Below are 13092 nucleotides of genomic sequence, written 5' to 3'. Positions count from 1 at the left end.
ATTAAAACGAATGCTTCACTAAGTCGAATTCGTAGGACTTTCCGTTAGGAGATTAAGTAATAGCAATCGATTACAAAGAGAGTAACAAGACAATTGAAAATAACAAAAATCAAAATAGTAAGACTAATAGCAAATAAACAAAAATCCATGACGTAACATCAAGAAATTTTTACCATGAGTTCCTTCTCACTCGCTCTTGAGGTTGGGTTTAGCGGAGGAACAATAGAAGCAATCATAATGATGCCACCACAAGACAAGTGGCGCGTAGGGCCTTGTTTGCCGGAGAAGTAGCTGGAGGGGAAGAGGACGTTGATCGGCCGACGAGTAGCCAAGGTTCTTTGGGTTGTTGATATTCAATCCTCTTGGCGAGGCAATAGAGGATGCGGTTGACGTAGCTCTTCATGGACTCTTCGTATTCCCAATCCGGATCGTAGAAAGGAGAAAGTAGGATATCGATTTCTCCTTGTGTGTTGTAGGCAAACCTGTGGTCGACCTCAGGGTCGACCTTACACCAAGGGAAAGAAGGAGGAAGGAGCTTGTCTTCTTCTTTTGACTTCCAAATACATGAGAGGCGTCAGCTTCCAAGGGGAAGGAGGCAAGTGGGAGGGGCGCCAAGGAGAGAGAGAGGGGGCGGCTTGGGCACGTGGGATCTAGGTTAGATTAGGGTTGGGAGAGAGAGTTTTATTAAATCTAAAATTAGTTCAGATTTTAGGAGAATTGGAGGGAGTTGGATTTGAAAATTTGAATTCAAATTCAACTAAGTTTTAGGGACTTAATAGGAAATCAATGGGTGAATCCCATTAAGGGGGCCGATAGCATTATAAGAGGAGGGAGGGGATTGGGGAGGTTTTAAATAACTTCCAAACAAGCTTTTGCAAACTACGAAAGAGAATAATAAATCCTCTCTAAATTAAATTTAGATTGGATTTAAATTTGAAAACTTTCCTTATTTAGGATTTGTAAAGATGGAAAGTTTTTGAAATTCGAATTTGAATTTCAAATAATTTTAACACCATCCTTTCATGCTTGAGCCAATTTAGGGAGTCATTAAGATGATTGGAATCACCATAATGACGTGGAGTAAAGGTGGCCGACGGCAAGGAAAGAGAGAGGGGGTTGGCGTCGGGTTGGGGTGGTGAAAGGGTTAGTTCGGGGCGTGGGGTTTTGGGAGTTGTAATTGAATTGGATCTAGGGAAGGGAGTTTGAAGGTTGGTCGGCGGTGGAAGGGAAAGGAGAGGCCGGAGGGAGATGACGAAGAAGTAAGGAGAAAGGAAAATAAACCACGAGCCACGAACTCTTCCAATGACTGGTGGGTATTGCGCTTACCCTCACGTTGGACTCTCTCTTCTCTCTAGTGCACACACAAGAAGAAGAAGAAGACAAAGCAAATTTTCATTCAATTCTTTCATCCCCTCTTACAAAGCATAAGACCACTATATATAGGTCTCAAACATGAAGAAAAGAATAGTACACAATTGCCCTCCGGGCTACAATAATAAAACACTCCCCATAGGGGTAAACTCGGAAAATTGAAAAAGTACTAAATAAAACATTAAAATGCATCAAAAGTAAAGATGCTGAACCGTAGCCGTCGATCTATCATTCCGTCGTCGGTACACGTGTCTAAATCTCTGAACGATGTCCTCATCAGAAATTCACCGCAAAATTGCGGCGGAAATTGCCGCCGCAAATCCGCCGCAAGCTGACCTTATCTAACTGATTTGTTCTCCATCCGTTTCATTTGCTTGGTTTGATTTTCTCTGTTCTTCGAGTAGGCTCTCCGCCGTTTCGTCTCTCTTTAACTTCGTTGCCTCTTCCCCGCTTGTTCGTTGCTCTTCGACTTCGCCTCCTCCGGTTCATTGCTCGAACTCGTCACCTTAGCCTCTGTCGGATCGTCGCCTTCGCATCTGTCGGTTTGATCGTTCATCTTTGACTTTGCCCGACCTGTTGGATGCTCTTAGACTTTACCTACTTCAGGACGTTTCTAGCTTTTCGTTAATCTTTGACTTCGCCTGAACTCTGGCTCTTCGTTAATCTTTGACTTCGCCTGATTAGACGAGGTTTCGTTGCTCTTCGTCCTGTTAAATTTTGGGGAGTGCTAAAATTTTTTCAACTTTTAGTTAATTATTACGAAATATCACTTTTTTGTAAAATTACATATGATTTGGATTGATTTTATTGCTGAAATTATTTATCTTTTATTTGATTATCACTATTCTTCTCTGGAAGGTTGAATTGTGGAGTTAGTTTAAGATTCTAATTAGATAGTATTGGTTCCCTTAACTATTTAAGTTTGTTTGGAACCTTTTGGCCTTGATTTGGTATGACGATCATGATTTGTGTTAGGAAAACAAGTTGTTTGATCTAGTATGATGTTCATGATTTGTGTTATACTATTAGAAATATATGCTATATAATAATTGTTTAGATTTTGACATATTTATATATCATGTGGTCGTCTCCCAACTCCTTAGCTTGTAATAACTATCAATATGGGTTAGACTTATTTAACATACCAATTGTTAAGCAAGCCCTCGATAACTCTTGAACTATTTCAACATACAATTATCGAGGCTTGTGAATGCCTTTAGGTCTGACATAGGTCATCTCATCAGGAATTTTGCCCTTACCTTTTTCCCTTACCCTTAATGGGGAAGGGAAGGGCATGCTTTATGTTAATTCTTAGTTTGCCATTTATATAAAATTATATTAGTATTATATAAGTAATTATTTATGTAAATCTTGTTTTTGTTAAACCATCCAAATTGCCCAATAAAATATCTAGTGTTACATGCATTACATTGTAAAAAGAGGGATTGTTATAGAACAATAGCTTTTGTAATCAATAAAATAATTATATATGCAATAACATTAAATTGATACAAATCTCATTTGGTTGTAGGATTTTTTAGCTCAAGTGTGTTATGGATATTCGAAATCATAGATGTTAGATGCATAACTGAGTGTTGCCTGTACGTAAGACGTTAATAGAAGAATTCGTCAACATAGTGAATTTTTTCATCCAGGCAGGCTGTCAATTATCTTTTTTTTTTAATCCAGATTTGTGATTAGCTGTATCCGTAACATCTGTCCATTTTTATAAAGCTAACAAAAAATAATCTATTTTCTAATTTTTTATATAGAGAGAGTTTTCTACTGGTTGTTGGAGCACAATGTAAAGATAAGAATTAATTTTGAGAAACATGGATCAACTAACCTGTGAGACATGTTCACAACCATTAGGAGGACAGGCGAGCGACTGCTATGGATTGGAGAGAATGTATGGGTCGACCTCAACAGTGCTTGGGGCAGCCTAGATTATACAAAGAGAATGGATCATAATAAATGAAAATCGAGCTTCTAACGTCATGGGCATGGGTAGTTCTTTTTATACTCGGGGCTCAATTTTACATATTGAGCACAGTTGATTTTTGGTAAGAATTTTAACATATTTTAATAATTTATTGAGTTATGCATACTAATCTAAGTATATTGCAGAAGGAGCTCTTGTGTAGAGAACCAACTTCTGTTGAGTTGCAATGCATACTAATCTAAGTATATTGCAGGAGCTTTTGTGTAGAGAACAAACTTCTGTTGAGTTGCATAGTCATACTCATAAACTTTAGGAGGACTAGCAGTGAGTGGACGAGTGAGCGAGGAGGGCCTATGTGAGTATATAAGTTTGTAATATTAAGAGAAATATTTTAAGTGACAATTATACTATATGATTAATTATATGTTATTTTTGTAGGATGAGTATATACAACTTCGAGAGAGTCAGGCTTATGGTGAGGGATCCTTTGGAGCTTCAATAGATTATTCTGACTATCCCATTTGGTCGCAGACGGTAGGTGTAATGCAGAAGAGACGAATTTATGGATTAAGCTCACAGGCCTACATGTATGAGGGACAGTCTTTTGGTGTATCTAGCTTCTCTGCAAGCAGCTAAAGAGAGTTAGAATGAGAGAGCAGATTAGTGGAAATTAGCCTGCGCCTGCATCGGGCGAGTAGGAGAGTGAGAATACATATCATGGATTCATGATAAGTGAAAATTAGTCTTGGCTTTTTCATACATGTTGGTTCTTTTGATGTATAAGAATTGTATGTTTATTATAGTAGTGTTTTATTATTCTAGAACAGTTGTATATAGTTTGTGCAATTTGTTTCAATATTTTGGATCAATATATTTATGCAATGTTAAAATATTATAATATTTAACTAGTACATAAAAACTGTTTGTATTATGATTGTTGTAAAGTTGAATAATTGACATGATGTGCTGTTTCTTTTTGTTTATGCTATAAGTTTTCGACAGATTTTATGTTGGAAATAATGATGCAACGAATTTTAATAACATCTGCGGTGGAAAAATTTTCTCCGTTATTTACGGTAGATTTGTGGTGGAAATTTTCGTTGTAATTTGCCATTGCAAATCCACCATAAAATCGCTGTAAATAACGGTGAAAATTTTCGTAGAAAACTCAACAAAGAACGTCGTTTTTCGGTGCTCAAAATCCCTCGAAAATCTGCTGGAGATATTTTTGCCAAAAATGGCTTTTCGACGCTACTTTTCATGACGGATTATATACCACCGGTAAGCCTATTTACTGGCGGAATTTGCTAAGTATCCGGTGGAAACTTTCGCCAAAAATAGCTAATTTTTCTGTAGTGAGTAATTTCTTCTACATTTAGGTCACAATTTTTGTTGTCAGCATAACCTTATGTGAATTGCTTAGTCAGACTTTATGAATTCTCATTCTCCGTTCATTCCTTTAGAGTGTTAGTTGAAGTGTTAAATTTGCACTAGGCTTTTTGGCTCAAAGTTGCAGACATTACCTTTGCTCATTGCCTTAACTCTGTTGATTATTTCAAATTAATTTTACTTATCTAAATGCCAGATCAGTGGAGAATGAGTGTGTTAATTCCTATTTTTAAGTATAAAGGTGATGCACAGGAGTGTGCGAATTATAGAGGAATTAAGTTAATGTGTCATACTTTAAAACTATGAGAGCAAGTTATGGAGCGTAGGTTGCGACGTGATACTAATGTTTCTCAAAATCAATTTGGATTCATGCCGGGTAGGTCTACTATTGAAGCCATACATTTATTGAGAGGTTTGATGGAGAAATATAGAGAGAATAAGGAGGATCTACATATGATATTTATTGATTTAAAGAAAGCATATGATAAAGTTTCAAGAGAAGTGCTATGGAGAATTCTTGAAAAAAAAGAAGTTAATAATGCTTATATTCAAATCATTAAAGATATGTATGCAGGAGGTGGTTTGACCAAGTATTTTCCTATTTCGGTTGGATTATATCAAGGATCAGCCTTAAGTCCATATCTTTTTGCTTTAGTCATGGATGTTCTTACTAGACATTTGCAAGAGGATGTACCTTGGTGTATGCTTTTTGCTGATGGTATTCTTCTTGTTGATAAGACTAGAGAGGGAGTTGAAGGTAAACTCAAATTATGGAGGTCAACTTTAGAGTCTAAAGGTTTTCGCTTGAGTAGATCTAAAACTGAATATATTGAGTGTAATTTTAGTAGCAATAGACCTAGTGATGAGATTGTGACTTTGGGCGATCAAGCCATTAAAAAGAGTACACATTTTAGATATCTTGGATCTGTTGTTCAGAGTGATGGTGAAATTGATGGGGATATTATCAGTAGAATTCAAGTTGGATGGTTGAAGTGGAAGAATGCATCGGGCTTATTGTGCAATAGAAAAGTCTCCCTCAAACTTAAGGGAAAATTCTATAAGATGGTGGTGAGACCTGCAATGCTTTATGGTGCCGAATGTTGGCCATTAAAAGAGAAGCATAATACTAAGTTAAGTGTTGCAGAGATGAGGATGCTTAGGTGGATGAGTGGCTTGACCCTTAGAGATAGGATACGAAATGAGCATATTCGTGAAAAGGTTGGAGTAGCTCCAGTGGAAGATAAGATTAGAGAGAGTCGCCTTAGATGGTTTGGTTACATTAAACGGAGGCCTTCCGATGACCCGGTTAGGAAAGTTGAGGTATTAGATTTGACTTATGTTAAGAAAGGTAGAGGTAGACTTAAAAAGACTTGGTTAGAAAATATTAGAAATGATCTTTCTTTATTAGATTTAAATGAGAATTTGACTTTTAACCGGACGCAATGGCGAAAAAGGATTCATGTAATCAACCCCACATAGTGGGACAAAGGCTTGATGTTGTTGTTGTTGTTGTATCCTTTCAATTTAATCTTTCTTACCGGCACTTTTATGGCATTTTCTTTGCACGCTTAGACTATCAAAGTTTATTATTTAATACTGACTCGTGAATCTTGAATTGGTGTTATCTCCATACTTTAAATTTAATAAGTTACGTCATATATTTTTTAGTTTCACCAATGACTTAGCATCTCATATATGATATATCGAACTTGGTTGTCAATGACTTTTTGTTAACAAACAGTTAGATTTATATACTTTATGTTATTGCATATTATGGTGACATTTATTTATTTTAACTAACCAACTTTAAATCTCATTCTTATGCCAATTTTTGAGGTTTGAAGATGATTTACGGGGGTTTAACTTAATATGTAACTTGGGATTAAACCCCATTTTAGAAAACATAATTTTAGAAAAGCTTTTGGAACTTGAATTAGCATTTAGCTTTTGGTGTCTGATTTGGGGTTGTAATATGGACCTATTGATATTGTTGATGCAAACTATAACTACTTTCTCTCATCTTCTAAGAGATTGCACACCGATTTATTTTGAGTGGATTTTCTTTTGCCCTCGAATGTGAAGATGTAAGGTTTGAATCTCAACAAAATAAGCCTTCAGAAAGAACATTGTCTTATAGATGTTTGAGATGTGAAATTGTTGAGTACAATACAATGGTGTGGAAGAAATTTTTATTTTATTTTATTTTATGTGGAATCATTTATCAATAATGAATATGATGAATGGATAAAGCAATTACAAAGTGACCCAACACGACAAGAAGATGCTAAACTTTGCATTGTTTTACTAAAATAATAGTTTACGCTTATGAGAGTGGGCAGTGTATATATAATTCTCTACTAAATGGTTGTTTGTTTGAATGTATTAGGAGTGTAAAGTAAGTCAAATGTAGGGTTTTAAAAATTTAGATGTTTGGTTCAAAGAGAAACAAATGATAATTGTTGAGGAAATTTTGAATACGTTGCTTAGTTCATTTTTAGCATATTTCAAATTCAAATAAATCGGGTGAATTTAGGATTCACCACGAGCAACCTCACTCCTTTGCATTCACACAAAATTCTAGAGACCCTCAAAACCTGGCCGTTTCACTTCTGAAATGCCAAAGCCATCATAACTTCCACCTCAAGCACTACATCGTGATTCGCCTCCATCCTTGTAACTTTGCACTTTGCCCTTTGCCCTTTGCCGTCCATCAAGAGCCCTCATGAACTCCACCCCTCATGTAGATCTAATGACCTTTTCCCTCTAGACTCACTCTCTATTGGCGTCGTGACCTTGCGCCTTCGTCCTTTCCTCTACAACTCCTAGCCTGACCACTGACTAGTGGCTCCAAAAATCCGTGCCCGGCCTTTATGTGCCTTTTTTGTCAACAAGGAGAGTTTTAACAAATTATGTTTTGGGGTAAATTTTAGATGATAGATTAGATTTTAGATAATACACTACCTAGAGATTTCGACCTCATTTTGCAAGGTTTTTTATTTTTATCGACGTATTAGTAAAATCGAAGTTAAAGAAGCTTTAAAGAAAATGAAGTGTGGAAAAGTTGTTGGACCTGATGATATTCCATTAGAGTTGTGAAAATGCTTAGGAGATGAAGGAATTTCTTGTCTTACTAAACTTTTTAATATTATTTTGAAGACTAAAAAAATGTCAGATGAGAGGAGAATGAGTGTGATGATTCCTATTTTTAAGAATAAAGGTGATGCATAAGATTGTGCGAATTATTGATGAATTAATTTAATGTGTCGTACTTTAAAATTATGGGAGAGAGTTATGGAGCATAGGTTGCGGTGTGATACTAATGTTTCTTGAAATCAATTTGGATTCATGCCGGGTAGTTCTACTATAGAAGCTATACATTTATTGAGAGGTTTGATGGAGAAGTATAGAGGGAATAAGGAGTATTTACATTTGATATTTATTATTTTAGAGAAAGCATATGATAAAGTTCAAAGAGAAGTGCTATGGAGAGTTCTAGAAGGAAAATGGGTTAATAATACTTATTTCAAGTCATTAAAGATATGCATGCAGGAGGTGTTACTTGTGTTCAAACATAAGGTGCTTTAACCAAGTATTTTTCTATTTCATTTAGATTACATCAAGGATCGACCTTAAGCCCATATCTTTTTGCTTTAGTCATGAATGTTCTCACTAGACATTAGCAAGAGATTGTACCATGGTGTATGATTTTTGTTAATGATATTCTTCTTATTGGTAAGACTAGAGAGGATTCATGTCAGGATTATTTGACAAGTTTTATGCTGGCTGTCAACTATCCAATACAACCCTTCATTTTTCTCACACAGAACTTGGGACCTAGCAACAACAATGTTGTTAAGGTTAGAGAGAATCGCCTTAGTTAGTTTGGTCACATAAAACGACGACCTGGTTAGGAAAGTAGAGGTATTAGATTTGACTTATATTAAGAAAGATAGAGGTAGACCTAAAAAGACTTGGTAAAAAAATATTAGAAATGATATTTCTTTATTATATTTAAACGATAATTTGACTTTTAACAGGGCACAATGGAGAAAAAGGATTCAGGTAGCAGACCCCACGTAGTGGGTCAAATGCTTGATGATGTTGTTGTTGTGGTAAGACTAGAGAGGGAGTTGAAGGTAAACTTGAATTATGGAGGTCAACCTTAGAGTCTAAATGCTTTCGTTTGAGTAGATCTAAAACTGACCATATAGAGTGTGTAATTTTAGTAATAATAGATCTAATGGGGAAATTATTACTTTGTGCGATCAAGTCATTAATAAGAGTACACATTTTAGATATCTTTGGTCTATTGTTTAGAGTGATGGTGAAATAGATGAGTATATTATTAGTAGAATTCAGGTTGGATGGTTGAAGTGGAGGAATGTATCGGGCTTGTTGTGTGATAGAAAAATCCCCCTCAAACTTAAGATAGAATTCTATAAGATGGTGGTGGGACTTGCAATGCTTTATGGTACATAATGTTGTCTATTAAAAGAGAAGCATAATATTAATATAAGTGTTGCAGAGATGTGGATGCTCAGGTGGATGAGTGGATTTACTCTTAGAGGCAGGATATGAAATGTATATACGTGAAATGGTTGGAGTAGCTCCAGTGGAATATAAGATTAGAGAGAGTCGCCTTAGATGGTTTGGTCACATAAAATTGCGGCCTTCCGATGACCTATTAGGAAAGTAGATGTAATAGATTTAACTTATGTTAAAAAAGGTAGAGGTGGACCTAAAAAGAATTTGTTGGAAAATATTAGAAATGACATTTATTTATTATATTTAAATGAGAATTGGACTCTTAACATGATATAATGGAGAAAAATGATTCATATAGTTTACCCCGCATAGTGGGATAAAGGCTTGATGTTGTTCGTGTATTTAAATTTGAGCTTCTAAGGACATCTCCAATCCAAAAACTCAATTTTCACTCCAAAATGTAGTAATATACAAGGATGCAGTAACTTGTCTCCATCCTAACTTCATTTTCTAACACTAAAAAAAGAAAGTTGTATCTTAAATAAATTTGATACGTAAAAAGTATTTTAATTTATAAAAAATAATGTGTTTATAAATTATTATTTCTTAATTATTAATAATAAATTTCTATACTTAAAAAAATAAAATTAATAGCCTAATTTTTGGATTAAAAATAAAAAACAAAAACGGGTGAACAATGCAACGTCAATATTGGCATTGCACTATTCAACCTCACCTGATTAGTGATTTTTTAGCCATTTGAATGGAGCAAACCAGCGACGCCTTACAGTCTTTTGGAGTTCGGCTGGAGACGCTCTAGCAATTAATTTTGAGATTTGTGGTTTTTTGAAATTCATCGTGGTGAGATTATAATCACTTTAAAATACTTGTATGTTTATTAGGATTTTGCATATTTTATTATGTAGTATCTCCTTTAGCTAACCACACATAGTGGGACAAAGGCTTGATGTTGTTGTTGTTGTGTATTATGTAGTTTCTCCTTCGGATGAGATTCAAATTCAACATGATCATCATTAGAATTTTTTTAAAAATTATTTCATTTTTTGCAGTTTGAACCCTATAAACTCTATTTGTTTCACTAGCAAAGGATTGGGTTAGACTTTTGATTTTAGGCATTATCATATATATACTAAAATTGAGAGATTGTATATTCTCTTATAATTATAGATATTGTCGACTCTAGTCCTTTTAGGGAAGAAGGTTATATTTGAAATTTAAAAATTCAGTTTTTAAATTTTAACCCGCTCAAATTCTTAAACTTGTATTTAGGATTTTTGGTACAACAGTCAGAGCACATGCGAGTGTTTATAATTTGAAATATGATTTTTAAATTGGCCCTGAGTAGTATTCTCAGATGTCATGTGTATGCATATGTCATGCTCATTGGAGCACATGCAGGATTACTATTTTGAGTTCTTATCTTTTCGCGTAGCTCTTAATACATTTGCGCTACATACCTACATGATTTTTAGGGCATACATATGATATTTGTTATGACATTTAATGCACTTGTTACATTTGTGTATTTCTCGAAATAATTTTGTTAGGATTTGGAGTCTGCCCCAAGATGTGTTCACCTGATTTGCAAATATCTTGATTAGTTTATTTTATTTGCCTTTGTACTTTTTGTATGAATTTTGAGGCTTTGCGCATCAAAATTAGAATATTATCTTGCCAAAATTTGTGTAAATAACAATCATACAAATTTTAATTTTTGCACTCATACTTAAGGTAATCAAGTCATTAATAAGAGTACATATTTTAGATATCTCAGATATATTATTCAAAGTGATGGTGAAATAGGTGGGAATATTATTAGTAGAATTCAAGTTGGATGGTTTAAGTGGAGAAATGTGTTGAGCCTGTTTTGTGATATAATCCCGCTCAAACTTAAGAGATAATTCTATAAGATATTTGTGAGACATGCAATTTTTTATGGTGTAGAATGTTGGCCATTAAAAGAGAAGCATAAAATTAAGTGTTGCAAAGATGAGGATGCTTAGGTGTAGCAATGACTTCACTCTTAGAGATAGAATGCGAAACAAGTATATACGTGAAAAGGTTGGAGTAGCTCCAGTGGAAGATAAGATTAGAGAGTCACCTTAGATGGTTTGGTCACATAAAACATTCACCATTCAATGACCTAGTTAGGAGAGTAGATGTATTAGATTTAACCTATGTTAAGAAGGGTAGAGGTAGATCTAAAAGACTTGGTTAGAACATTTAAAAAGTGACATTTTTTTATTAGATTTAAATGAGAATTTGACGTTTAATATGACACTTTAGAGAAAAAATGATTTATGCGGCCGACCTCATGTAGTGCAATAAATGCTTGATGTTGTTGCCCTTATATTTTACAAATTTAGAAATTTTAGGAGCTTTTGGGTATTGATTTTTGTCCGCTTGTATGCGGGGTTACGGATCTGATAACAATGAATGCGATAATTGGAAATGAATAAAGGGAGTAGGTAAATAAATAAAGGGAGTAGGTAGATGATGTAGGCAAAAACCCGGGGACCCAAATCTCTGCCCACAAAAATAGAAACAGAATCCCTAACTAAAAGAAAGACACAAGAACTCCCAAAAAGAACTACAACTTAAACAAAACAAACTTTAATATTATAAAATGAAAGACTTACAAACTTGACTTTTACAAACTTAACTCTTACAAAGAAAGACACCCTAAACTTGCTTTCCAAAAGAAGAAGGATACAGGTGGGGTGTAAACTTGCGGAGAGACGAAAGAGGTTAGAAGCCCGAGAAGAAGGGTGGAGAAGAACTCGCAAGTCTCCCCAAGAGATGGAAGAAGAAGGTGGACAAAGCTCGCAAGCTCCTCCAAGAAAATCCGCAGATTTCTTTTCAAAAATTCATATATCACTCTCTTTTTAAACATTACAAAACATCTCATATATATAGGTATGAGAGGAGAAACTAAACAGCCACATAATTGAATTCCCACATGAATCCAAGCAACACAAAACCACGGAAAAGCACCCCCAACCTCACGGGAAAACAGCCCAGCCAAGACCTGAAGAGGCAGCTGCGCAAACCCAAGAGGCCAAGCACGGAACCGAGGCACCAGGGCACGGGAAAGGCCACCCAGCACGGAAAACCAACAGCCCACCGAGGAAACCAAGGAGCCAAGGCACGGAAACAGCCAACCGTGGAAGCCAAGGAGCCAAGCACGGAAAACAACAAGCACAGGGAATCCAAAAACCATTTTTGGAAACCCAAGGGACAAACTAAAATTTAAGAGATAAAAACTAAAAATTACATAATTAAGATAATTAATGAACTAAAATCTAGCTAATAATGAGCTAACATTTACTTCAATAAATGAACTAAAAATCAGCTCATAAATGAGCTAAATTCCAGTTCAAAATTTATTGAGCTAGTAAGCTCAAGGGAAGTCAAAATCAAATTTTTTTGGGTTTGATTTGACCCCCCTTTGCCTACATCAGTAGATATACATATATAGGAGGGTACATGTGAGTGCGTGCACGGGTACAACTTATTTTAAACATGTTATACTTTTAGGACATTAATATTAAATTCTTATTTATGTAGGTGGGTCCCAAATGGCTTCCTCCTTCCTCCTTTCCTATATATATATGAGAGTATGGGGATTTTCATTGCACACACTCCAAGGGTTTTGTTTAGAGCTCTCCTTTGAATTTGCTTGAGTTCCTCTAGGTGCTTTGTAGGCTTTGCATATATTCAGGTAATTTGGCAAGTTCAATTTCTTATAATTTACATTTATATTCCCTGCTTGCAATTTATTTTCTTATTTCTTGCATTTCACTTTAGACTTTTGATTTTTATTAATATTACTTAGATTATTTAGAGTTTGCAAGCTTTAGGTTTTATATAAATTATAAATCTTG

General features: G+C 35.1%; 1 protein-coding gene across 7 annotated transcripts in view; it reads left to right on the top strand.

Moving 5' to 3' along the window:
- The window catches only part of LOC110095063 (ribonuclease H2 subunit A), a 32890-nt gene extending 19968 nt beyond the window's left edge, over positions 1-12922 (top strand). For 2 of the 7 annotated variants that reach the window (XM_028693174.1, XM_028693176.1), the window contains one exon: positions 3244-3366. In XM_028693174.1, the coding sequence (XP_028549007.1) occupies positions 3244-3342 (99 nt within the window). In that variant the 3' untranslated portion in view covers positions 3343-3366. Of the gene's footprint in view, positions 1-3143; positions 3195-3243; positions 3368-3566; positions 3669-3751; positions 3960-12775 lie in introns of those variants that run through there. The other 5 variants (XM_020820468.2, XM_020820476.2, XM_028693175.1 and 2 more) reach the window with 5 other exon arrangements.
- The last annotated feature ends 170 nt before the right edge of the window (positions 12923-13092 follow it).

This window comes from Dendrobium catenatum, unplaced genomic scaffold, assembly GCF_001605985.2.
Source record: "Dendrobium catenatum unplaced genomic scaffold, ASM160598v2 fragScaff_scaffold_231, whole genome shotgun sequence".
NCBI classification, from domain to species: domain Eukaryota; kingdom Viridiplantae; phylum Streptophyta; class Magnoliopsida; order Asparagales; family Orchidaceae; genus Dendrobium; species Dendrobium catenatum.
This window is presented reverse-complemented; position numbering and strand designations above follow the sequence as displayed.